Genomic DNA, 24,570 nt, shown 5'->3' on the forward strand with positions numbered 1-24,570 from the left:
TGGTCTGACTCAACTCAAGCCCAAGGTGGCCCTAGACTAGGCCACTAACAACACAGAGACCAAAACCTGCCCACAACAGGCAGAGAGTGCCATTGCAGACAACTGGACTAAAAGCAGTGTGACTCATGCAAAACACATAGAAAACATCCCTAAAACACTGGGTTCTGGTGAACAGGGGACAGTGCACTGCAGGGTACTATAGGACCTCTTTTTCACAAAGCCACAGTTTTCCAGAGTGGGAGACATAGCTGACTTACCTAACACAAAGAAACAGACAGAGTTAGACAAAATAAGGAGACAGAGGAGTGTGTCCCAAATGAAAGAACAGGACAAAATCACAAGAGACCTATGCAAAACAGAGATAAATAATATCCCTGATAAAGAATTTAAAGTAATAGTCATAGGAGCACCTGGGTGGTTCAGTCGGTTAAGTGTCTGACTTTGGCTCAGGTCATGATTTCACAGTTCATGGGTTCCAGCCCTGCATCAGGCTCTCCACTGACAATGACAGCCTGCTTGGAATTCTCTCTCCCTCTCTCTTTGCCCTTCCCCACTCGCATGCTCTTTCTCAAAATAAATAAAGAAAAAAGGAATAATATTTAAAAAATAAGTAAGTAAAGTAATGGTCATAAAGATACTCACTAGACTTGAGAACAAAGTGAAGGATCTTAGTGAGACCCTCAACAAAGAGATACAAAACATAAAAAAAAAAAAAAGAACGAATCAGAGATGAACAACTCAATAAGTGAGGTTAAAAATATACTAGAGGGAAGTAAATAGTAGACTAAGGGAAGCAGAACTGATCAGCAACTTGGAGACACAGTAATGGAAAGCAACCAAGTTGAACAAGAAAAAGAAAAAAAAAATGAAAACAGACTAAGGGAACTCAGTAACACCATCAAACGTAGTAACATTTGCATTATATGAATTCCAGAAGGAAAAGAGAGAGAGAAGGAAGCAGAATATTTATTTGAAAAAATAATAGCTGAAAATTTCCCAGTTCTCGGGAAGGAAACAGAAATCCAGATCCAGGAAGCACAGAGAGCCCCCAACAAAATCAACAAGGAGGTCCACACTAAGACACGTAGTACTTAAAATGGAAAGCAGTAATAAACAGAATTTTAAAAGCAGCAAGAGAAAACAGTTACATAAAAGGGAAATCTCTTAAGGCTATAAGCAGATTTTTCAGCAGAAACTTTGCAGGCAGGAGGGAATGGCAGGATGTATTCAAAGAGCTGGGAAAAACAAACAAACAAACAAACAAACAAACAACCTGCAGCCAAGAATATACTATCCAGCAAGGCTATCATTCAGAATAGAGGAAGAGAAAGTTTCCAGACAACAGAAGTTAAAGGAATTCATGATCACTAAAACAGCTCTATAAGAAATGTTAAAGGAGACTCTGTGGAAATGAAAGACCATAAGGAGAAGTATGAAGAGTAGGAAGCATAAAAGCAATAAAATTAAGCTTATCTATAAATATCAGTCAAGGGGCACCTGGGTGGCTCAGTCCGTTAAGTGTCCTACTTTGGCTCAGGTCATGATCTCATGGCTCATGGGTTTGAGCCCCGCATCGGGCTCTGTGCTGACAGCTCAGAGCCTGGAGCCTGCTTCTGATTCTGTGTCTCCTTTTCTCTCTCTGCCCCTCCCCCACTCACCCTCTGTCTCTCTCTCAAAAATAAACATTAGAAGAAAAAATTTTTAAAAAATTAGTCAAGAGTTTCACAAAAGGATGTACAGTATCACACCATATACCTAAAATGTGGCAGGGGAGAGGAGTAAAAATTTAAAGCTTTTAGAATGTATTCAAACTTGGGGCACCCAGGTGGCTCAGTCCATTGAACGTCCAACTCTTGATTTCAGCTCAAGTCATGGTCTCGTGGTTCGTGGGTTCGAGCCCCACATCAGGCTCTGCACTGACAGCATGAAGCCTGCTTCAGATTCTCTCTCCCTCTTTCTTTGCCCCTCCCCCACTCGCCCCCCCTTTTAAAAATAAATAAAAATTTAAAAATTTTTTTAAAATTTGTTTTAAAAAGAATGGATTCAAACTTCATAAACTTAAGTGACCATCTACTTAATACAGACTGCTGTATGCATATGATGTTATATACAAACCTCATCGTAGCACAAATCAAAAACTGGTAATAGATATATGCAAAAAATAAAGAGAAAGGAATCCAATTATATCACTGATGAAAGCCAGCTAACCGTGAGAGAAGAGAACAAGAAAGAAAGAACTACAATGGCAACCATAAAACAAGAAACAAAGTGCAATAAATACATACCTATCAATTATTTTGAATGTAAGTGGCCTTAACACTCCAATTAAAAAAAAAAACACAAAAAACAGAGGATGACAGAATGGCTAAAAAAATCAAGACACATCTATATGCTGCCTATAAGAGACTCATTTCACACCTAAGAGACATGCAGATTGAAAGTGAAGGGGTAGAAAAGCATTTATAGTGCAAATGGAAGTGAAAAAAAGCTTAAGTAGCAATACTTATATTGGATAAAACAGATTTTAAAACAAAGACTGTAAGAAGACACAAAGAAGGATACTATATGACCATAAAGGGGACAATCCAACAAGATATAGAAATTGTAAACATTTATGCACCCAACATAGAAGGACCCAAATACATAAAGCAGCTAACAAACATAAAGGAAATAATTGCTAATAATACAATACTAGGAGACTTTGACACTCACTTATATCAATGGATAGATCATTTAAACAGAAAATCAACATAACAGTTGGTTTGGATGATCCACTGGACCACACAGCTCTAACAGATCTATTCAGAACATTCCACCCTAAAATAGTAGAATATACATTCAAGGGCACATGGAACATTCTCCAGAATAGATCACTTATTAGGCCACAAAACAAGTCTCAACAAATTAAAAAGTCATACCAAACATCTTTTTTGACCACAACACTATGAAACTAGAAACTAATTACAAGGAAAACTCGGGAAAGAATACACACAGGTTAAATAACATGCTACTAAACAATGAATGGGTTAACCAAGAAATCAGTAAAAAAAAAAAAAAAAAAAAAAAAGTGGAAACAAATGAAAACAAAAACTGAGATGCAGCAAAAGCTGTCCTAAGAGGGAAGTTTATATCAATAGAAACCTACTTCAAAAGCAAGAAAAATCTCAGATACACAACCTAACCTTACATCTAAAGGGGACTAGAAAAAGAAAAACAAACAAAACCCCAAACCAGCAGAAAGAAGAAAATAATAAAGATTAGAGCAGAAAGAAATGAAACAGAAATTACAAAAACAATGTAACAGATCAATGAAACCAGGAACTGATTCTTTGAAAAGTTCAACAAAATTGATAAACCTCTAGCCAGACTCATAAAAAAAAGAACTCAAATAAACAAAAACAGAAATGAAAGAGGAGAAATAACAATCAACACCACAGAAATACAAAGAACTGCAAAAGAATATTATGAAAAATTACATGCCAACAAATTGGACAACCTAGAAGAAATGGATAAATTTCTAGAAACATATTAACATCCTAAACCTGAATCAGGAAGAAAGAGAAAAGTTAAACAGACTGAATCAGTAATCAAAAAACTCACAACAGGGGGGCCTCGGTGGCTTGGTCAGTTAAGTGTCCACCTCTTGATTTTGGCTCAGGTTGTGATCTCATGGTTCATGAATTTGAGTCCTGCATTGAGCTTTGCACTGACAGCATGGAGCCTGCTTTGGATTCTCTCTCTCCCTCTCTCTCTGCCCCTCCCCAGCTCTCACTCTCAAATGAAAGAAAGAAAGAAAGAAAGAAAGAAAGAAAGAAAGAAAGAAAGAAATATAGGGGTGCCTGGGTGGCTTAGTCGGTTAGGCGTCTGACTTCAGCTCAGATCATGATATCACAGTCCGTGAGTTCTAGCCCCACATCTGAGCTGTCAGCTCAGAGCCTGCTTCAGATTCTGTGTCTCCCTCTCTCTGCCCCTCCCCTGCTCATGCTCTGTCTCAAAAATAAATAAAAACATTAAAAATAATAATAAATAAATAAATAAACAAACAAATAAATAAATAAATAAATATAAATATAAATAAACGTATTAAAAAAAACCCTCCCAACAAACAAAAGTCCAGGACCAGATAGCTTCACAAGTGAATTCTATCAAATATTTCAAGAAGAGTTAATAACTATTCTTCTCAAAGTATTCTAAAAGTAGAAGAGGGAGAAAAGCTTCTATGAGGCCAACATTACCCTGACACCAAAACCAGATAAAGACACTATACAAAAAGAAAACTATAGGCCAACATCTATGATGAACATCCAGAAAATATTAGCAAGCCAAATTCAACAGTATATTAAAAAACTCACTGACCAGCATCAAGTGGGATTTATTCCTGGTATGCAAGGGTGGTTCAATATTTGCAAAACAATCACTGTGATACATCACATCAGCAAGAGAAAGCATAAAAACCAGTTAAAAATTTCAACAGATGCAGAAGAAACATTTCACAAGGCACAACATCCATTCATGATAAACCCTCAACAAAGTAGGTTTAGAGGGAACATACCTCAACATAATGAAGGCTATATATGATAATCCCACAGCTATGCTCACACTCAATGGTGAAAAACTGAAAGCTTTCTCCCTAACATCAGGAACAAGACAAAGATGTCCACTCTTACTACTTTTATTCAACATAGTACTGGGAGTCCTAGCAACAGCAACCAGACAAGAAAAAGAAATAGAAGGCATTCATATTGGTAAGGAAAAATGAAAACTTTCATTATTTACAGATGACATGATACTATACATAAAAAACCCTAAAGACTCCACCAAAAAACTACTTGATGTGATAAATGAATTCAGTAAGGTCACAGGATACAAAATCAATATACACAAATCCACTGCATTTCTATACACTCATAATGAAGTAGCAGAAAGAAATGAAGAAAACAGTCCCATTTACTATTTAACCAAAAATAATAAAATACCTAGGAATAAACCTAACTAAGGAAGTGAAAGACCTGTACACAGAAAACTATAGAACACTGATGAAAGAAACTGAAGAGGACTATAAAACACTGATGAAAAAAACTGAAATGGAAAAATATTCCATGCTCATGAATTGGAAGAACAAATATTGTTGAAATATCCATACTACCAAAGCAATCTACAGATTTAATGCAATCCCTATCAAAATTCCAGCAGCATTATTTTACAGAACTAGAATAATACTAAAATTTGTATGGAACCACAAAAGACCTCCAATAGCCAAAGCAATCTTGAAAAAGAACAAAACTGGAGGTATCACAATCTCAGCTATCAAGATGTACTACAAAGCTATAGTAATCAAAACAGTCTGGTATTGGTCAAAAAACATACACATAAATTAATAGAACAGAATAGAAAACCCAGAAATAAACCCACAATTATGTGGTCAATTAATCTTCAACAAAGGAGGCAAGAATATGCAATAGGAAAGAGACAGTCTCTCCAATAAATGGTGTTGGGAAAACTAGACAGCTACATGTAAAAGAATCAAACTGAACCACTTTCTTGCAACATTCACAGACATAAACTGGAAATGGATTAAAGACCTAATGTGAAACCATGAAAATCGTAGCAGAGAGCACAGGCAATAATTTCTCTGACATCAGCTGCAGCAAAATTTTTCTAAACATGTCACCCGTGCAAGGGAAACAAAAGCAAAAATAAACTGTTGGGACTACATCAAAATAAAAAGCTTCTGCACAGCAAAGGGAACAATCAACAAAACTAAACAATAAGCTACTGAATGGGAGAAAATATTTGCAAATGTCATATCTGACAAAGGGTTGTTAATATCCAAAATATAAAAGAATTTATATAACTCAACACTTAAAACACAAATAATCCAATTAAAAAATGGGCATAAGACATGGACAGACATTTCTCCAAAGAAGACATACAGATGGCCAACAGACACATGAAAAGATGCTCAACATCACTCATCATCAGGGAAATGTAAATCAAAACCACAATGAGATATCACTTCACACCTGTCAGAATGGCTAAAATTAACAACTCAGGCAACAACAGATGTTGGCGAGGATGGGGAAAAAGAGAATCTCTTTTGCACTGCTGGTGTGAATGCAAACTGGTGTAGCCACTCTGGAAAACAGTATGGAGGTTACTCAAAAAATTAAAAATACAACTCCCATATGACCCAGCAATTGCACTACTAGGTATTTACCCAAGAGATACAGGTATGCTGTTTCAAAGAGGCACATGCACCCCAATGTTTATAGCAGCACTATTAACAATAGCCAAAGCATGAAAAGAGCCCAAATGTCTGTCATCTGATGAATGGATAAAGAAGATGTGGTATATATATACAATGGAGTATTACTCGGCAATCCAAAAGAATGAAATCTTGCCATTTGCAACAATGTGGATGGAACTACAGTGTATAATGCTAAGCGAAATAAGTCAGACAAAGACAAGTATCATATGACTTCACTGATATGTGGGATTTAAGATACAAAACAGATGAACATAAGGGAAGGGAAGCAAAAATAATATAAAAACAGGGAGGGGGGACAAAACATAAGAGACTCTTAAATACAGAGAACAATCTGAGGGTTGCTGGAGTGGCTGTGGGGGGATGGGCTAAATGGGTAAGGGACATTAAGGAAGACACTTGTGGGGATGAGCACTTGGTGTTATACAAAGGGGATGAATCACTGGAATCTACTCCTGAAATCATTACTGCACTTTATGCTAACTAACTTGGATGTAATTTAAAAACAAACAAAAAAATGGACAAGAACAAATTATTTACAAGGATGTGAGGAAATTATAACTCTCATACATTGCAAATGGAATTGTAAAATGTATGGTCACTTTGGAAAATAGTTTGGCAATTCCTCAAATGTTAAACTAAAGTTATCACATGACTTAGTAATTCCATATGTAGAATATACCCAAGAGAAATTTAAATGTTGGTATAAAAACTTGTATACAAATGCTCATAGCAGCATTAGTCATTATAGCCAAAAAATACAAACAACCAAATATCCTTCAGCTGATAAATATATGAAGTGTGGTTATATCCAAACAATGGAATATTATTCGGGCATGAAAAAGAATAAAGTGCTGATACACTGAAAACATTATGTTAAGTCAAACAAGCCAGATACAAAAGGCCACATATTGTATTATCCAATTTATATAAAATATCTAGATATGAAATATCTAGGCAAATTCACACACAGAAAGTAGGTTAGTAGTTGCCAGGGGCATTAGGGAAAGGGAATGAGGAGTGAATACTAAAACTTTTTGAAGTGATGAAAATGTTCTTGCAATTAGATAGTGGTGATGGTTGCATAACCACGTGCATATAATAAAACTAGGGTAAATTTTATGGTATGTGAATTATATCTCAATAGAAAAGAGAAAAAATACATTTAAAAAAAAAAAAATAGGGGCGCCTGGGTGGCTCAGTCAGTTGAGTGTCTGACTTCAGCTCAGGTCCTGATCTCACCACTCGTGGGTTTGAGCCCCCATCAGGCTCTGTGCTGACAGCGCAGAGCCTGGAGCCTGCTTTGGATTCTGTGTCTCCCTCTCTCTGCCCCTCCCCTGCTCGTGCTCTCTCAGAAATAAATAAATGTTTTAAAAAAATTTTTAAAAAATAAAAGAAAGAAAAAAAAAAAAAAAACTACCGCTGGTCACCTGACAGGCTTAGGAATGAAAAAAAACTTGTAGTGTGCTTAATAAATATTGTTACATATTGTTCATTCCCCTATAAAATTATACTTAACAATAAGAGTTTTTAATTTATTGTTAAGCTATACTTAGTTTTATTGTTAAGTTATACTTAACAATAAGAGTTTTTAATTTAATTTTGTAAACAATTTTGGAAATCACAGATATTCATAATTTTTGCCATTGATTAAGACCACTTTGCATGATCTCAGCTTGCATAGTCACTTTTTTGGTCCCAAATTATCCTGCAATACCTGTAGAGTGCCTGCACAGTGTTAGGAAATCTCATCTAAAGCATCGTTTGAAAAAGTGTAAAGAAATAATGTGATAGCATATAGTTTAAGGATAATGTGATTACCTACCTGTAACTCCTCTGCTGTGGAAACATCTAGTCCTGTTAGATCTTGTATTCTCATATTAATCCGAGACACCACAGGGTTTTCATAGCCAGAGAGCCAGGCACTAACAAGAAGAAAATATTAGTTTTACTTATAATGTTTCAATAAGTAAAGACTAAGAGCCATCATTTTAAAAGCCATAATATATGGGATAATAAGCCTTTACCTATAGGCATTTAGTTGGCTTGTTTGATGTGATTTTTACTAAAGAATGTTGTAATTTTTTTTTTTTAATGCTACATGTTAGGGATGCCTGGGTGGCTCAGTCAGTGAAGCATCCGACTCTGGGTTTTGGCTCAGGTCATGGTCTCATGTTTGTGGGATCAAGCCCCATGTTGGGCTCTGCACTGACAGCACGGAGCCTGCTTGGGATTCTCTTCCCCTCCCCCCGCCTCAAAATAAATAAATAAACCTTTAAAAATGCTATATTTCACAGTTAAAGGTTGGAAAAGAAAAAACTAATCTCATTTATTATAGAGTTTTCTTTGAAAACAGTTGGATTAATGTAAGAAGGCTATACAGAGCTGTCTACATTCAGAATTTTTAAAAATTCTGAAAAAATACATACCAAACTGAAAACATTTTTTCTTCCCAGATAAGGTATAGGAACTGACTGAGGTGGAGGTCATAGGGTTTTTAGCCTGATATATATAATGTAAATATTTTACGAGAAAAAAATTCATTTTTTTTTAAGTTTATTTTTGAGAGAGACACACAGAGTTAGCAGGGGTGAGGCAGAGAGAGAGAGAGAGAGAGAGAGAAAGAGAGAGAGAGAGAGAGAGGGGATCACAAGCAGGCTCCACATTGTCAGTGCAGAGCCCTACATAGGGCTCAAACTCACAAACCAGGAGATCATGACCTGAGCTGAAATCAAGAGTCGGCCATTTAACTGATTGAGCCACCCAGGCGCCCCTCATTTTTTAAATTCATTATATTACTTCTTTATATTACTTGCATAAATAACAGTAAGTTTTGGGGTGCCTGGGTGGCTCAGTCAGTTAAGCCTCTGACTTCAGCTCAGGTCACAATCTCACAGTTCATGGTTCGAGCCCCGCATTGGGCTCTGTGCTGACAGCTCAGAGCCTGGAGCCTGCTCTGGATTCTGTGCCTCCCTCTCTTTCTGCCCCTCCCTTGCTCACACTGTCTCTCTGAAAAATAAACATTAAAAAAATTAAAAATAAATAATAAGTTTTTTAAAGGTATCCAAACACACCCAGTAAGATGACTATAATAAAAAGAGATAGATGGACAATAACAGGTGATGGTGAGAATGTAAAGAAATCAGAACCCTCATACATTGCTGGTAGGAATGTAAAATGGTACAACCACTTTAGAAAACAGTTTGGCAGTTCCTCAAATTGTTAAACATACAGTTACCACATGACCCAGCAATTCCACTCCCAGGTACATATCCAAGAGAAATTAAAACATATGTTCATACAAAAACTTGTACATAAAGATTCATGGCAGCATTATTAATAATGACCAAAATGGAAATAATCCAAATATTCATCAACTGATGAGTGGATACATAAATGTGATCTATCCATATGCTCAATTATTGTGCCATGAAAAGGAATGAAGGACTGGTAACATGCCACAACATGGTTGAACCTTGAAAACAGTATGTTAAGCAAGATACACAAGGCCACATATTATGATTCCATTTATATGAAATATCCGAATGAGCAAATCAACAAATACAGAAAGTAGATCAGTGGTTTTCCAGGAGAGGGAGGATGTTCCCATTCAGAGTGCCTGCTAGTAAGTACAGGCTTTCTTTCTGAGGTGATGGAAATGTTTGGAAATTAGATAATGGTGATGGTTGCACAAATAAAAGACTAAAAACCACTGAATTATACACTTATTTAAAGGAGTGAATTTTATGGTATGGGAACTATAGCTAAATAAAAAAAGGTACTCCCAAATTAAACTATCTCCTTTATATATGCTTTTTCCTGGTCTATCAGCCTTTTTCCTTTACTTCTCTCATCAATCTCTCACTCCACATTTCATCAACATTGTTGCTAAATCCCTAAATTAAATTGGCAAAAATACTATCCTTAATGAAATTTTTTCTCTAAGCTTACGCCTGTGTCACCAAACCCTACTGAATAAAGTCATGAAATAGGGCAAATATGTATTCCCTGAAAATTCATGAACACCAACTTCAAATGGGCCCTTACTCTTCCTCCTTTTTTCTACTCTGAATCCCAACCCACCCAATTTCCCTTCTCTCAGTACATATCTCCTACCTAAGAGAAAAAAGAAACCATACAATCTACATACATTTGCATCTATCTGTTCCTTTTAGTTCATCTAGTTCCTCCCTTCCAGTTCCAAAGAGATTTCTCTCCATTTTAAGGTTAATTCCCTGTCTTAAATTCTATTATTTTCTGACATTTTAGGAAGCATAATTCATTGATTAGACCTTTTCTCTCTTAAATGATCAACTTTTTCTTCTCAATTCCTCCCAGAGCTTTTAACTGGGCTTATGTCTTTTCCATAAAAAAATAGATAAAGTTCCTTCCTTTAACTCTGTCTTGCTCCAGCTACCAATCTCTTTCTCCTCCCTCTTTAAGTCACCTTTTTCCACAGACTTTTTTTTTTTTTTAAGATTCTACTTCGAAGTAATCTCTACACCCAATATGGGGTTTCAAGCTCACAACCCTTAGATAAAGAGTTGCATGCTCTACCACTGAGCCAGCCAAGCACCCAACTCTTCATTTCTTAATCCATTCCAACCTTGCCTCAGTCCCTATCACTCCACCAAAACTGCTCTGGCTAATATCACCCATAACTACTGTGCTACTAAATCCAACAAAATGTTTCCAATTTTCATCGTATTTGCCCTTCTAGTAACAGCTGTATGTTCATCCTTGAAACTCCTCCTCACTCACTCATTCTTCAGGATTCCTTCAGTCTCTCTGGTTGCTCGGTCTTAGTCTCCCTTAGAACTTCTACTACTATATTCGGTCTCTCTTCAGGTACCCCAGCATCACTTCTTCAAGAACATGTTCCAGCAAGCCCCAAGGCTAGTGCACATGCTCTTCTCTCTGCCACAAATATTTTTCTTTTTCATTTTATAAAGATAAGGCTTTGGATTATCAATTTAGTCATCTCTTCTTCAGAGAAGCTTTCCTTCACTCCTTCCTGTCAAACTGCTTATTTTTTATTTTAGTAAGAGGAATAGGACAAAAAAGGACAAAGAAGGTTTTTTTTGTTTTTTTTTTTTTGTTTTTTTACTAATCACAACATTAAATTGACATGACATGCTATAAGAACTGAACCAGGATAAGTAATACTGTTATAAAATTTACATTTCTCATACCCATTTCAAAAGAAAATATATAGAATTCTTGATCTGACAGATTGATTTCAGTAAGTTCATTTTAAAAATAGTAAATAATAATAATATACTTTCTCAAACTGTGCTAAGATACTGTCAGAAAGGCAGCTATAAAATCTAGAATGATCACAATTGACAGGATTAGGACTGTTTTTTGAAACATTAAGAACCACATCTCTTTTTTAGCTATTACATTAATGTACCTTTTTCATTGATAATCATGAAATGAAATCCCACAATGGGATCCCACAATGATTAGCTGTGGATCACTGTGGATCCCACAATGATTAGCAAGTTTCTTCTTAAGTAACATACACTCTCGTGTTTAAGACTAAAGTGAGTTTTCTAATTTTGCCCTCTAGTGGAGCACAGGCAACTATCTTTGTCTTTTGTATATAGGTAAGCACATATTGAGAAATGTAGCTGTTGTAATCTTCTAAATTTTATTCTCTCACAATTAAACACGGGCAATCTTTTATTTTTAAAAATAAGACTTTGAGAGTCCCCTGGGTGGCTCAGTTGGCTGAGCGTCCAACTTTGGCTCAGGTCATGATCTAGTGGTTCATGAGTTTGAGCCCCATGCCTGGCTCTGTGCTGACGGTTCAGAGCCTGGAGCCTGCTTTGGATTCTGTGTCTCCCTCTCTCTGCCCCTCTCTCGCTCACACTGTCTCTCTCTTTCTCTCTCTCTCAAAACTACATAAACATTTAAAAAAATTTTTTTAAATATATGACTTTAAAACACTTTCAGATTTTAAAATAGCAAAGCTTCTAAAACATTGCTCAAAACTGGCTCCCCATTTTGGTATATGACCTGATACATGACACATTGTTCTGTTAGTTTTTTCTATTGACTATACTTTATCCTCAGTAGTGGTTAGTGTTATAGTTTCAAGCAATTTACATATAATAGATTTAAAAATGTTTCATTTCACTGAATGGAGAGTTTTATCACTCATGTATCTGTAGAAGGTAATTTGAGCACATACATATTTGCACATGTGTATATATGTATTTTTAAAGTAAGCTACTTTTACCATTAAAATAAAATGAGACTACAGGGACAAACTATGAGAAACAGTTTGTCTTCCTTAGAAATCTTTTCCTAGATTGAAGAAGACAAACAATTTGCTGAATGATTTGATGAGGCTATAGGCTTTTCATCATTTCTTAACCCCACTTAGCCATGTCTCAACCCCACAGCTACATGCAAGTCTACTTCCTTAGCAGCACTAGCCTCCACAGTAACATGTCAAAAACAGGTTGTTGTTGACTGAGCATTCAATGCTACTTGCAGTCTTTCAATAACTCTCACTCTCCACTTTCTGCCCAACCTTGGCATCAAAGTAACTATCAACAGGCTCAAGAATATCTTCCTCTGTAAAATGTACTAGTCATAATTTCTATGTCTCTATGCTCTCTGAAGAATATACACCTTCATTCCAGCTTCTCTCCATTTCCTAACTGCTGGAACTACATCTTCAAAGAATGCTACTTTCATTCTCCCAGCTGTTAAATGCTGCCTTCTACATGAAGACGTGCACTTGTCAGTACCATGGTCTTTCCATGCAGAGACATCTGCCAGCACACATTATCTACCACAGCCTGGGTCATCTACTGCAGATCATCCACCCCATTCCCAGATGTTGCAGAGGTCAAAAACACCTCATCCTGATAGGAATCCTCTTCAGCCTGTTACCTCAAAAGACTGAGGTCCTCTGGCACTCTTCTTCTTTCCAAGAATGAATAAGTATTTTTGTCTGCAGGTAACTTAACATTTTCTTTGATGTAAGGAAATAAAATGCTCTTCACAAAAGCAATCAAGGTTGTGGTACTTTTGATATATAACAGCACCACACTGATTTTGGTGGGCACCTGCCAGATGCTACTATGGGAATCACCCTTGGTTGACAGGGTGGAGGGTGGTGGCAGCTGTACCCCCCAAAATCATTAATCTCGAGCTAGCAACTGCCTGCAGCTAAAGTACATCAGGGGGAGGCTACTTCCATGCACCTGGAAGTGGAGAAGGCAGCTGCCCCTAATGTTTTTATAGTACCATATATTCTTACTTTGTATAATTTATCACAGTAATTATATATTAATTTGTTGTTTAAGATGTCTTCTTTCAACTACTAGTCCTAAATACATATAAAGTCTGCCTGGTTTTGCTCCCTACTATATCTGCAGAACCTATTACAGTGTCTGGCACATAGCAGATCTCAATTTATTTCTGCTGAATGAATAAATGAATCCTGGAGATTTCTCAGAACTAATCCAAGACTGGCACCTGGGTGGCTCAGTCGGTTGAGCGTCCAACTTCAGCTCAGGTCATGATCTCACAGTCCATGAGTTCAAGCCCTGCATCAGGCTCTGTGCTAACAGCTCAGAGCCTGGAGCCTGCTTCAGATTCTGTGTCTCCCTCTCTCTCTGCCCCTCCCCTGCTCATGCTCTGTCTCTCTCTGTCTCAAAAATAAATAAAAACATTAAAAAAAAGAACCAATCCAAGATTTATTCAATATTACCATAATTATTTGTCTCGTGATCTCTTACAAATTTATAGGGACTGGCTGAGTAGAATTCCTCAGCAGAGCAGGAAAAGGAAGGATCCAAGAATTTTATTATTATAAAGGGTATAGCTGATACATATATTAAGAACTTATTTCTCCCAATTCTGACTGAGTTGCTAGGAGAACCAGGAACTAATCTGGTATGTTGGTGTAGCTACCGTTTTGGCTGGCAACAATTTGACAGATTTTTGAACTTTATAAGCAACAAACTACTGACTTGATTTTTATAGCTAACTGCAACACAAGATTGGTAAATATTCTCTTAAAATTTTAAACTAAATGCATCCTGATAATTGTTCCTGTCCCATCCTATCACCCACAGAGAACCTGTCTCCTACTTCTATTACCTTCAACTTCCGTCCCTGCAACCACAAGCATCTATTCGTACCTTTTCTCTTATATTCTGGTAGAAGTATTGTCCTTCAGCCTTACAATGGCTGGATCTTTTATCTATGTTTTTGAACCTACCCTTTCTAACTCCATAGGCCTCATTCTATCAATCATTGCCTCTTTATCTTTAATCTTTTCTTTGACAATGCTTACTCTTCAGCCTGAAGTCTCCTGCTACCAAGAACGCCTTCACTCTTGCTATTCTAGCAAATTACCATTCCAAACTTTCACTTTACACTTTTAAAATTATAAAAGCAAGAAATGGTTGTTATATTCAACAAATAGTCCAAGGACACTGGATAACCACATGTGAAAGAAAGAAATTGGACTCCCTACTTCCCTACGGTGTGTGTGTGTGTGTGTGTGTGTGTGTGTGTGTGTGTGTATGAGTCCTCAAAAGGGATTAAAGACCTAAATGTAGAAGTAAAATTATAAAACTCTTAGAAAAAAAAATACAAGTGTAAATCTTTGTGACCTTGTATTAGACACTGGTTTAGCGATGACATCAGAAGAACAAGTAATAACAGGGGAGCCTGGGTGGCTCAATCAGTTAAGCATCCAACTCTTGATTTCAGCTCAGGTCATGATCTCACAGTCATGGGATCAAGCCCCACACGCTCTGTGTTGAATGTGGGGCCTCCCTGGGATTTTCTCTCTCCCTCTCTCTCTCCCCTCTCTCTCAAAAAAGAACTATAAGCAACAACAAAACAATAGGTAAACTGGATAGCATCAAAATAAAAAAAAATTTGTGCTTCATTGGACACCATCAATAAGGTTAAAAGACAACTCACAGAATGGAAGAAAATTTCTGCAAATCAAAAGTCTGATAAGGACTTGAATCTATAATCTATAAAGAACTATTACCACTAAATAAAAGACAAATAACTCAATACCAAAATGTGCAATGGATCTGAATGGACAGTCTCCAAAGAAAATGTACAAATGGCCAATAAGCAGCCAATAAAGAGATGCTCAACATCATCAGCCACTGGGAAATCCAAATCAAAACCACAATGAGATAGCACATCACACCCACTAGGAGGGCCATAACCATCAAAAAGATAATAACAAGCGTTGGTGAGGATGTGAAGAAACTGGAATGCCCCATACATTGCTGGTTGGATTGTAAAATGGTGCTGCCACTTTGGAAAAGTTTGGCAGTTCCTCAAATGGTTAAATATAGAGATACCATATGACCTAGCAATTTTACTCCTAAGTCTATACCCAAGAGAAATTTAAACTTACATTCACATAAAAACTTGTACATGAATTTTCAGAGCAGCAATATCCATATTAGCCAAAAAGTAGAAACAACGCCACTATCAATGGATGAATAAAATAGATAAAATGTGGTATACCCATACAATGGGATATTGCTCAGCCATGAAAAGGAATGAAATGCAGATACATACATCAACATGAATGAACCTTACAAACATGGTAAGTGAAAGAAGCCAGATACAAAAGGCCCCATATTATATGATTTTATTCCAGAACAGGCAAATCCATAAAAACAGAAAGTAGATTAGTGGTCACCTAGGACTGGGCTTAGAGGGGGGTGAATTGATGATTGAGTAGTTACTGCTAAGGAGTACAGAATTTCTCTTTCAGGTAATGAAAATGTTCTAAAATTGATTATGGCGATGGAGGCACAACTCTCTGAATATACTAAAAGCCACTGAATTGTACACTTTCAATGGATGAACTGTATGGTATGTATATATCTCAATAAAGCTACTTAAAAAAAGAAATACTTGGGGCGCCTGGGTGGCTCAGTCAGTTAAATGTCTTACTTTGGTTCAGGACATGATCTCACGGCTTGTGAGTTCGAGCCCTGCGTCGGGCTCTATGCTGATAGCTCAGAACCTGGAGCCTGCCTTCAGATTCTGTCTCCATCTCTCTCTCTCTGCCCCTCTCCTGTTCATGCACTGTCTGTCTGTCTCTCTCAAATATAAACAAACATAAAAAAAAGAAATACTGGGGCGCCTGGGTGGCGCAGTCGGTTAAGTGTCCGACTTCAGCCAGGTCACTATCTTGCAGTCCGTGAGTTCTAGCCCCGCGTCGGGCTCTGGGCTGATGGCTCAGAGCCTGGAGCCTGCTTCCGATTCTGTGTCTCCCTCTCTCTCTGCCCCTCCCCCGTTCATGCTCTGTCTCTCTCTGTCCCAAAAATAAATAAAAAACGTTGAAAAAAAATTAAAAAAAAAAGAAATACTTATAAAAATTTCAAACAATACAAAAGTATATGAAGTTCCTTTCCTAGTCCCATTCCTCACAGGTAAACACTACTAATAAATAGCTATATATCCTCAACATTTCCCCCTGTATATAAACAAATGTACAGAGAGAATTTTTTAAAAACTAGGAATCTACCAACCCTCCCATCTCCCGTATCAATATACACATATACTTCCCCCTGCCACCAAAAATACTTCTGACATCTTTCCAAGTCAGTACATATAGCACAACCTCAGTTTAAAAAAAAAAAAAAAAAAAAAAAAAAAAAAATATATATATATATATATATATATATATATATATGGTGGTTTAAAAAATACATAAGATTTACCATTTTACCCATTTTTAAGTGTGTAATTCAGTGGTGTTAAATATATTCACTAAGTTGTGCAACCATCATCACTATTTCCAGAACTTTCTCATCATCCCAACTGAAACTCTGTACCCATTAAACAATAATTTGCCATTTCCCTCTCCTCCCAGGCCCTGGTAACCTCTAATCCACTTTCTGTCTGTATGAATTTTTCTATTCTAGGTACTTACTGTAAGTAAAATCACATAATATTTGTCCTTTTGTGTGTTATTTCACTTACTTGTTTTCATTTATTCATTCTCAAGATTCATCTATGTTGTTGCATGTATTGGAATTTCATTCTTTTTGAATAATATTCTATCATATGAATATATAACATTTATCTATTCATCCATGAATGAACACCTGGGTTGCTTACAACTTTTGGCTATTGTGAATAATGCTGTTATGAACACGGGTATACAAGTAAATGTTTGAGTCCCTCCTTTCAATTCTTTTGGGTATATACCTAGCAGTGGAATTTCTGGTTCATATAGTAATCCTATGTTTAACTTTTTGAGGAAATACCAGACTCTTCCATAGTAACTATATCATTTTACATTCCCATTCCACAGTGCTTTTAACTACTGCCTTTCTTTTTAAAATAAACCATCTTTACTTCCAAAATGACCATGAAGGTCTGTCAATAAAGCACTGGTTAAATAAGATTATTTCTACTTTTTCTCTATTACAAACAATACTATAATGAAAATTTTTGTATATCTTTGCATACTTGTGCGAATATTTCCGTAGGTTAAACTCCTACATGTGGAACTGCTAGATGACTTTCACATTTTGATAAATGATGTCATATTGTTCTCCAAAAAAGTGATTTTTACTCCTAACGTATGCTATGAGTGCCCATTTCAGAAAATCCTTGCCAGAATCAATCTTTTAAATTTTTGCTAATCCTAGAAGGAAAATATTTTAATTGTTTAGATTTTTAAAAAAATTTAAATTGCACTTGTTATACTATAAATGATATGAACAGAAGGTCTGAGGCTTAGCAGTTAAAGTCATTAATGACTGATTACAGGTTAAAAAAAATAAACTGTTGGGGCACTTGGGTGGCTTGGTTGATGTGTCCAACCTTTGCTTTCAGCTCAGGTCATGATCTCACAGTTCTTGAGTTTGAGCCCAGCGTCAGGCTCTGTGCTGGCAGTGTGGAGCCTGCTTGGGATTCTCGCTCTCTCCCTCTCTCTCTGTCCCTCCTGCATGCTCTCTCAGATAAACATAAAAAAAATAAACTGTTATCTTAATTGTGGTTCTCTTATAGTCACTAGAGTGGAAAATAAATTCTACTTATGCATGTTATTTCACTTAATTTGACTTTCATATGAAAACCTCTCCAAAACATAACAGGATTTTCTTTAGCTGGAGAACTCTATACATTTAAAACATCTTCTTCATCTGGACCCCAACTGCTAATCTGTCTTCAGCAACATTATTATAGACCTATCATCTACTCTAAGAAATTAGCCCTGAATTTAGATTGTTGTAACACCGCCAAAAAATTCAGTGAAGACGATGATACTATATTATATATTAACTGTCTATTCCTTGGAATCTGGAAGTCATTCCTGGACTAAATGAAATCAAAAGAAATCAAGGCTCTCTCTTCTAAGTACTCAGTGTTTTTCAACAGAGTTAGAACATAAAGTTACAGTATTTGCTGTAACAGGATAAATCATTTGAAGAACATTGCTTTATTGTTTGTACAACTGTAATTGAAATTGTTGGGAGGCTCAGTCTGTTAAGTGTCCAACTCCAGCTCAGGTCATGATCTCCCCGTTCATGGGTTCAAGCCTCACATTGAGCTCTCAGATCCACTGTCTCCCTCTCTCTCTGCCCTTCCCCTGCTTACATGCTCTCTCTCTCTCTCTCAAAAATAAACAAACATTAAAAAAAGAAAAAATTTCAACTAAGTTATACAGTGTTTTTTCCGTACAACACAATTTAGTGCCATGAGAAAACCCTAACTCTTTCTCCAGATAATTTTATATGTTTCTTTTTTCTGTTACTAATTAGATAACACAAACTATATTCCTTTTGGTCTTAATCACAGGAACCCAAGAGCTAAGTTGTATATTCAGAGTAATGTTTCAACATTTTTTCCTTTCTAATGAATTTTTTTTATTAAGAAGTGTTTGTTATTCTTCTAATATATGCTATTTTACAATGTCACTGGAATGCTCTATTTGATTAAGGAACAACATTCTCATACTGCATTACTATATTTCTAATACATTAATAAGGACCTCATGTTCAGTAAATAGAAAAATTCATTTTGGAGGTTTTGGAGAATGTTACAAAGTTCCAAAGGAAAATGTGAGTGGTATAATTTGAATAGTATCATTACCTTCTTCTAACTCAACACATGTGAAAATTTACATTTTACAAATAGCTAATATAAAACCACTATGTGATTTTTTGCAAAAACAAGAATTATTAAAAGTTTTGCTCTTGGGGCACCTGGGTGGCTTTGTCAGTTAAGCAGCTAACTTTGGCTCAGGTCATGATCCCCCAGGTCGTGAGTTCCACCCCTGGTTCAGATCCTCTCTCCCCCTCTTGTTGGCCCCTCCCCCATTGGCTGTCTCTCAAAAATAAACACTAAAAAAAAAAAAATACTTGTCTTTAAAAAAAAAAGTTTTGCTCTCTGTAAGCGCTTGATGGTTAACAAAGAAATGCTGATCACCTAGACTGGAAATTTATCCCAGCCCTTTGGTTTTTAGTGGGACAATTATGAAATAACACTATAGATCTGTCCATTTCAGTTATTTTAATCTGAGAACCACTGTTCAACCCAAAAGAGAGTAATGTCATTGTTAAAAGGGACTCCAATTTTAAAAATATCTGAAATTATTCAAATATATTTGTATTTGCTTCTATAGTATATTAATATGCTTTTATATTGTATTTGTTCCTTATTTACATTAAATCTCAAGCATAAGAAAATGTCATTATTGTAGGAAATCTGTACTTGAGAGTAAGAAAATGAAAACTACTTCCAAAAATAACCCACCAGAATCAAAGAAGCTTTTTCTACTACACTAAGTGGATTGTTTATTTGCAAATCTCTTTATATTATTTTAACTGGACTTAATGAACTCACATAACTAAACTGCCTTTTCAGTAACTCAATGTTTACCTTTTCAAAACTAAAATTCCATTTCTCTGATTCAGCCAAAATTATTAGCATTTCCATTAATAAGCTGTAGTAAATTTTTAGTTTGGGATTTTTTTTTTTTAAATATCGCAAAGGATAATATAGGAAAGGACAGAGATGCCTTACCAAAAGTTCAGAAAGTCAATAAAATAAATAAACAGTAATGGATTTCCACAGATACTTTACCCAAATAAAATTCTATTTGCTAGGATGCTGGAACAGATTTTCCTTCCTCAGAAGATGATGTAATCACTGAGAAATTTCTCAAAATACAGATATTTGAGATTCCTTTCTGACCCATTCAAAATACAGATGTTCCCACAGCAAAAGGAACCACATTAACTGACATCAGTACACATAAATACTTCTACTTTGCATTTGAGATGCCTTTTTCAGAGGTATAATGTATGAAGGAAACATAAAACATTTATTTCACTTGTAGGCATCTTCAAAATTCAGATTTTTACATTGATGGGTAGAAAACGTCTCAGCATAGCTAATGAATTCCTAAAATAACAAAAACTTTTTATTTGTTAAATATGAAAAGTATAGGATATTTTATGGAGCCAATTCTTTAACAGTTACGGCCTCTCTCAACATATATATTTTATTTTTAAAAGATTTGCTGAACAATTTTCCTTGGGTAAATATAAATATCACTATGCTGTGGAATTCTATTGTTACTAGGTAATTTTGAACACAAACACACTCTCTGCACACTTTGCTGCGATTAGGTGAATTTATTCTGGTATTAGTCTTCTAAAACTTCTAATGCTGCTGGCTAAATGACTTCTATTGCCTTATATAATATAAAGTATGGTTGTATCTTTCTAAAAAAAATCCAATAAAATTCTTCTCAGAGCTATAAAATTAGAATGCTAAAAAAATAAGCTCAAAATGTTTAGAAATATTTAGTTCTTAAGGAAAAAGAAGTTTCCAAGAATAATTTATTTTGCCTTATTGGTAAGGGTCCAATGACTCTGTGGGCTGGCTATTTCTTCAAAAGGTCCATTGTATATATAAAAAATTTCCAAAAAGGACTTCCAAAGAACTAAGTTCATGAAAATTTTATTTTATGTGCTTCCTAAAAGCATCCAAATCTGGAGAAGTTAGATACAAGCCTTATGACAGTAAAAATGCCTAAAACCATATAATAAAAATAATCTTTGATAAAATATTATTTTTAATGGGTTAATTTTTTTCTTTTACCCCCACAAATAAAGGGTTTATTTTTTAACACATGCATAACATTCTGTAATAGAATGGAAAAATAGCTGAAGTTTAACTTGAAATTTAGAGTTAATTACAATGCACAGAAGCATAAATCATGTATCAAAACATTATCCAAATTAGTTTCTGCAAATCCTTACCATTTATTCATCTCCCTGACATATCACAGAGATTAAATTTTCTCCATGACTTCTACCTGGGGCAGGGGCGGGCAGGCAGTATAGGGCAGACAGTGAGGAAACCAGGAAATGTGTGTGAGGATGTTAAAGGTTATTACCATATAAAGGACATAGAGCTTTGCCCAAAAAAGAGTAGGGAAACAATGCATTCTGACAGCCTTCATAGTACTTTTGCTATGACTTACAGCAATAATATTCAAAATTTTTTTTTCCTCTTGAACTGCATTTTCATTCCATTTTTATACTAGAATAGTGGCTTTCAACATGTGTGGAGAGGTGAAGTCTTTGGGGTGGGAGATGGATTTTACCTACCAAGGGATATTTGGCAATGTCTGGAGACATTTTTGACTGTCACAACTGGGAGGAAGGGTGTTACTGGCATCTAGTGGATGCCAGAGATGCAGCTAAGCTTGTACAAAGCTTAGGGCAACCACCACCAACAAAGAATTATCTGATCTGAAACATCAATAATGCTGAGGTTGAGAAGCCTTGTCCTAGAGATATACATTTCTATTCCTAGAAGTCTTTTATTACATTATACTTCTCTACAACAAAAATACATTTATAAATTGATATAATAAGATGGAAGGAGCTTATTTCGTTATTTTCAATTAGGTATTGTAACCGTGGATAAATATTACTTATTTCTAGAATGAGACCAAACTTAATATATTTCGATTTTCATTTTCATGAGAGCTGAGAAAACTCCTTTGTAAATAAATAGATGGAAAAGGAGTTCTGTTGGAATAATGTCACTTATTCTGCAGATTCCTTCTAAGTTATACACATTAGTTACACAGTAATCTATTGTTAAAATTATTTCAGTGGTCTTTCAGCTAATAACTTAAGTAAATTCTCTTTAAACATTGGTAAAAGCAAAGAATTTGAAACCAACTGACTTAAAAAGATTTGTTATGGAATCCTTCAAGGCATGCCCTTTCTCAATACCTATAGCTATTCTGGTGACTTAGAGATTTTTAAATCTTTGCTTTTACTGCAGAAGCCAAATTGGGCCTTGTTTCTATGATGGTTCTTTGGGAACTTCTCTTACTTCAATATAGGAATTCAATTTCAGGGGGAGTTTGGGGAGTCTCAGCAGGCATTTTGAAATCTAGTAAGTTAGTTCTAGAAAATCTCTGTTAACTGTCCCATAACCATGTCTGTTTATTAGTCTATCATGAAAATTCAGGCATAGTTGTCATGCTTAAAGCCTAGGTCTTAGTAAACCATATCATGGGTTTTATTAAAATAGATTCTCAAGAAAGAAAATAGTCCAAATAAGACTAAAATTCTCTCCATTACTCCCTTACCTCTTAGATACTCTGTACTGTGCTGTGGTCAATTTTCCAGTCTCAGGGTCATGTACTGTAGCTCGGCTCAGCTACAAAAAAAGAGAAAGGACAAGGACTTACTAACGTAGCAGGCAATTTTGGGCTTTTGTTTGTTTTGTTTTGCCAAGCCACAGGTGATTGGAAGAGTTCAGATTGGTCTGGATGGTAGGTAATGGTTTCAAATCAGCAAAAACATTTAGAAAGGTGGCAATAAATGAAAAGCCACTTCCAAATCAAGAGAAAATGGGTTGACATATTTTTGTTGTAGATTTATTGTCCTTTCACTTTTTTTTTTTAAATCATTTGAAGCTGTATGTAAATGATTTATAGCACTGGGTTTCACAGGAGCTTTCTCAGATCTAGAAGTTTAATGTCCTTTAAGTATTGTGACAAAAGAATAGTTAATAGTCTCTTTAAATTTATTTTTTAAAACTCTCACTGAGATAAAACTGTAGTTAAGTCTCTCTGGCGAAGTAAAAGGCAACTAAGTTCATGAATAATAGTAGTTGGAAGACTGAGATCAGAAGCATAACTCTGTTCTTTCCATTGCCAGCTTTCAAGTCAGCAAGTTTTTGAAAATAACTCCAACAGGAGGAATACAGATTACTTCAAAATGACAATGGTATTTCACAAGATGAATGAACAAATGCCAGTACAATCACCATGAAGGATGATGTGAATTCACTGTAGCATTTATGAATGTGAGAGAACTATATAAACAAAGGCTACTCCCAGATTAATCCAGGCTGCTTCTTTTTCTTTTTTTCCCCCTTTGGCAAGAAAAAGGAAACAGAAAACAAGTATCAAGCCATTTCCTGGAGATTGGATTCCTGACCTGAAGAGAAATGCAAAGCATATTAATTCCCTAAAAATAACAGACCAATTAAAGATTAAAGAGAACTTCTAGTTAAAGGGAAAGACCCGTGAAACACAAAGCATTTTACCCATGCGTATATAAATAGGCAGTGACTTGAGCTGGAGACTGAAAATGACCTACTTCTCTTAAATGAATAATTCCTGTAGGATGTACAAAACACTTGTTAGAGGGCAAAATATGCAACATACACATCTCTTACCTTTTGCTAATTCTGTAATGTACCGTCTCCAAGTCTCCTGTTATTGGGTTTGAAATGGTGGCTCGCCTCAGCTGTGAAGCCAACCATCAAAATAGTTGCATTACAAAACAAAAAAAAAAGGAATCACATTTATCCAACCGGTCAGAATTCTGGGATTTTTACAAAGGAAAATGAAAAGAGAAAATAACTCCATAGACTTCCAGTCATCTTGTGTTAAGCCTTGAGACTTGGAAGTTTTTTAGTTTTTGGATTTTTTTTTGTTATTTTAAAAATTTTGTTTTTGCTTTGCATGAATGGAGGATACATAAAAGAGATTAGAAATTAAATTTCTTTCAATGGTTGGATGATGGGACTGTGAGGAAAGAAAAATTTCTAAAATGTGAAGTCTAATTTATAGTTACAAGAATGGCTATTTGCAGTTAATGATCCATTTCAAACCTCTTATTTTAATTTTTTTAGTGATGCAACTGTCTGCAAAGGTTAATGTTGTTCAAAATTTGTTTCAAAATCTATCTTTCCTTCCTTCAATATATATGTTCATATATTTCACATATACAGTGAAATAATCTTGG

The 24,570-nt window shown here is 35.6% G+C and overlaps 1 protein-coding gene and 1 pseudogene across 2 annotated transcripts in view; both read right to left on the reverse strand.

The window, feature by feature from the left end:
- Positions 1 to 24,570, reverse strand: part of P4HA1 (prolyl 4-hydroxylase subunit alpha 1) — an 89,472-nt gene that overhangs the window by 14,105 nt on the left and 50,797 nt on the right. The window contains exons 9-10 of one of the 2 annotated variants that reach the window (XM_047825886.1): positions 22,902 to 22,972; positions 8,091 to 8,190 (exon numbers count right to left, since the gene is read on the reverse strand). In XM_047825886.1, coding sequence (XP_047681842.1) covers positions 8,091 to 8,190; positions 22,902 to 22,972 — 171 coding nt within the window. Of the gene's footprint in view, positions 1 to 8,090; positions 8,191 to 22,901; positions 22,973 to 23,998; positions 24,070 to 24,570 lie in introns of both variants that reach the window. The other variant, XM_047825887.1, reaches the window with a different exon arrangement.
- LOC125148114 (enolase-phosphatase E1-like) lies at positions 12,167 to 13,190 on the reverse strand (annotated as a pseudogene).

Source organism: Prionailurus viverrinus, chromosome D2 (assembly GCF_022837055.1).
Source record: "Prionailurus viverrinus isolate Anna chromosome D2, UM_Priviv_1.0, whole genome shotgun sequence".
NCBI classification, from domain to species: domain Eukaryota; kingdom Metazoa; phylum Chordata; class Mammalia; order Carnivora; family Felidae; genus Prionailurus; species Prionailurus viverrinus.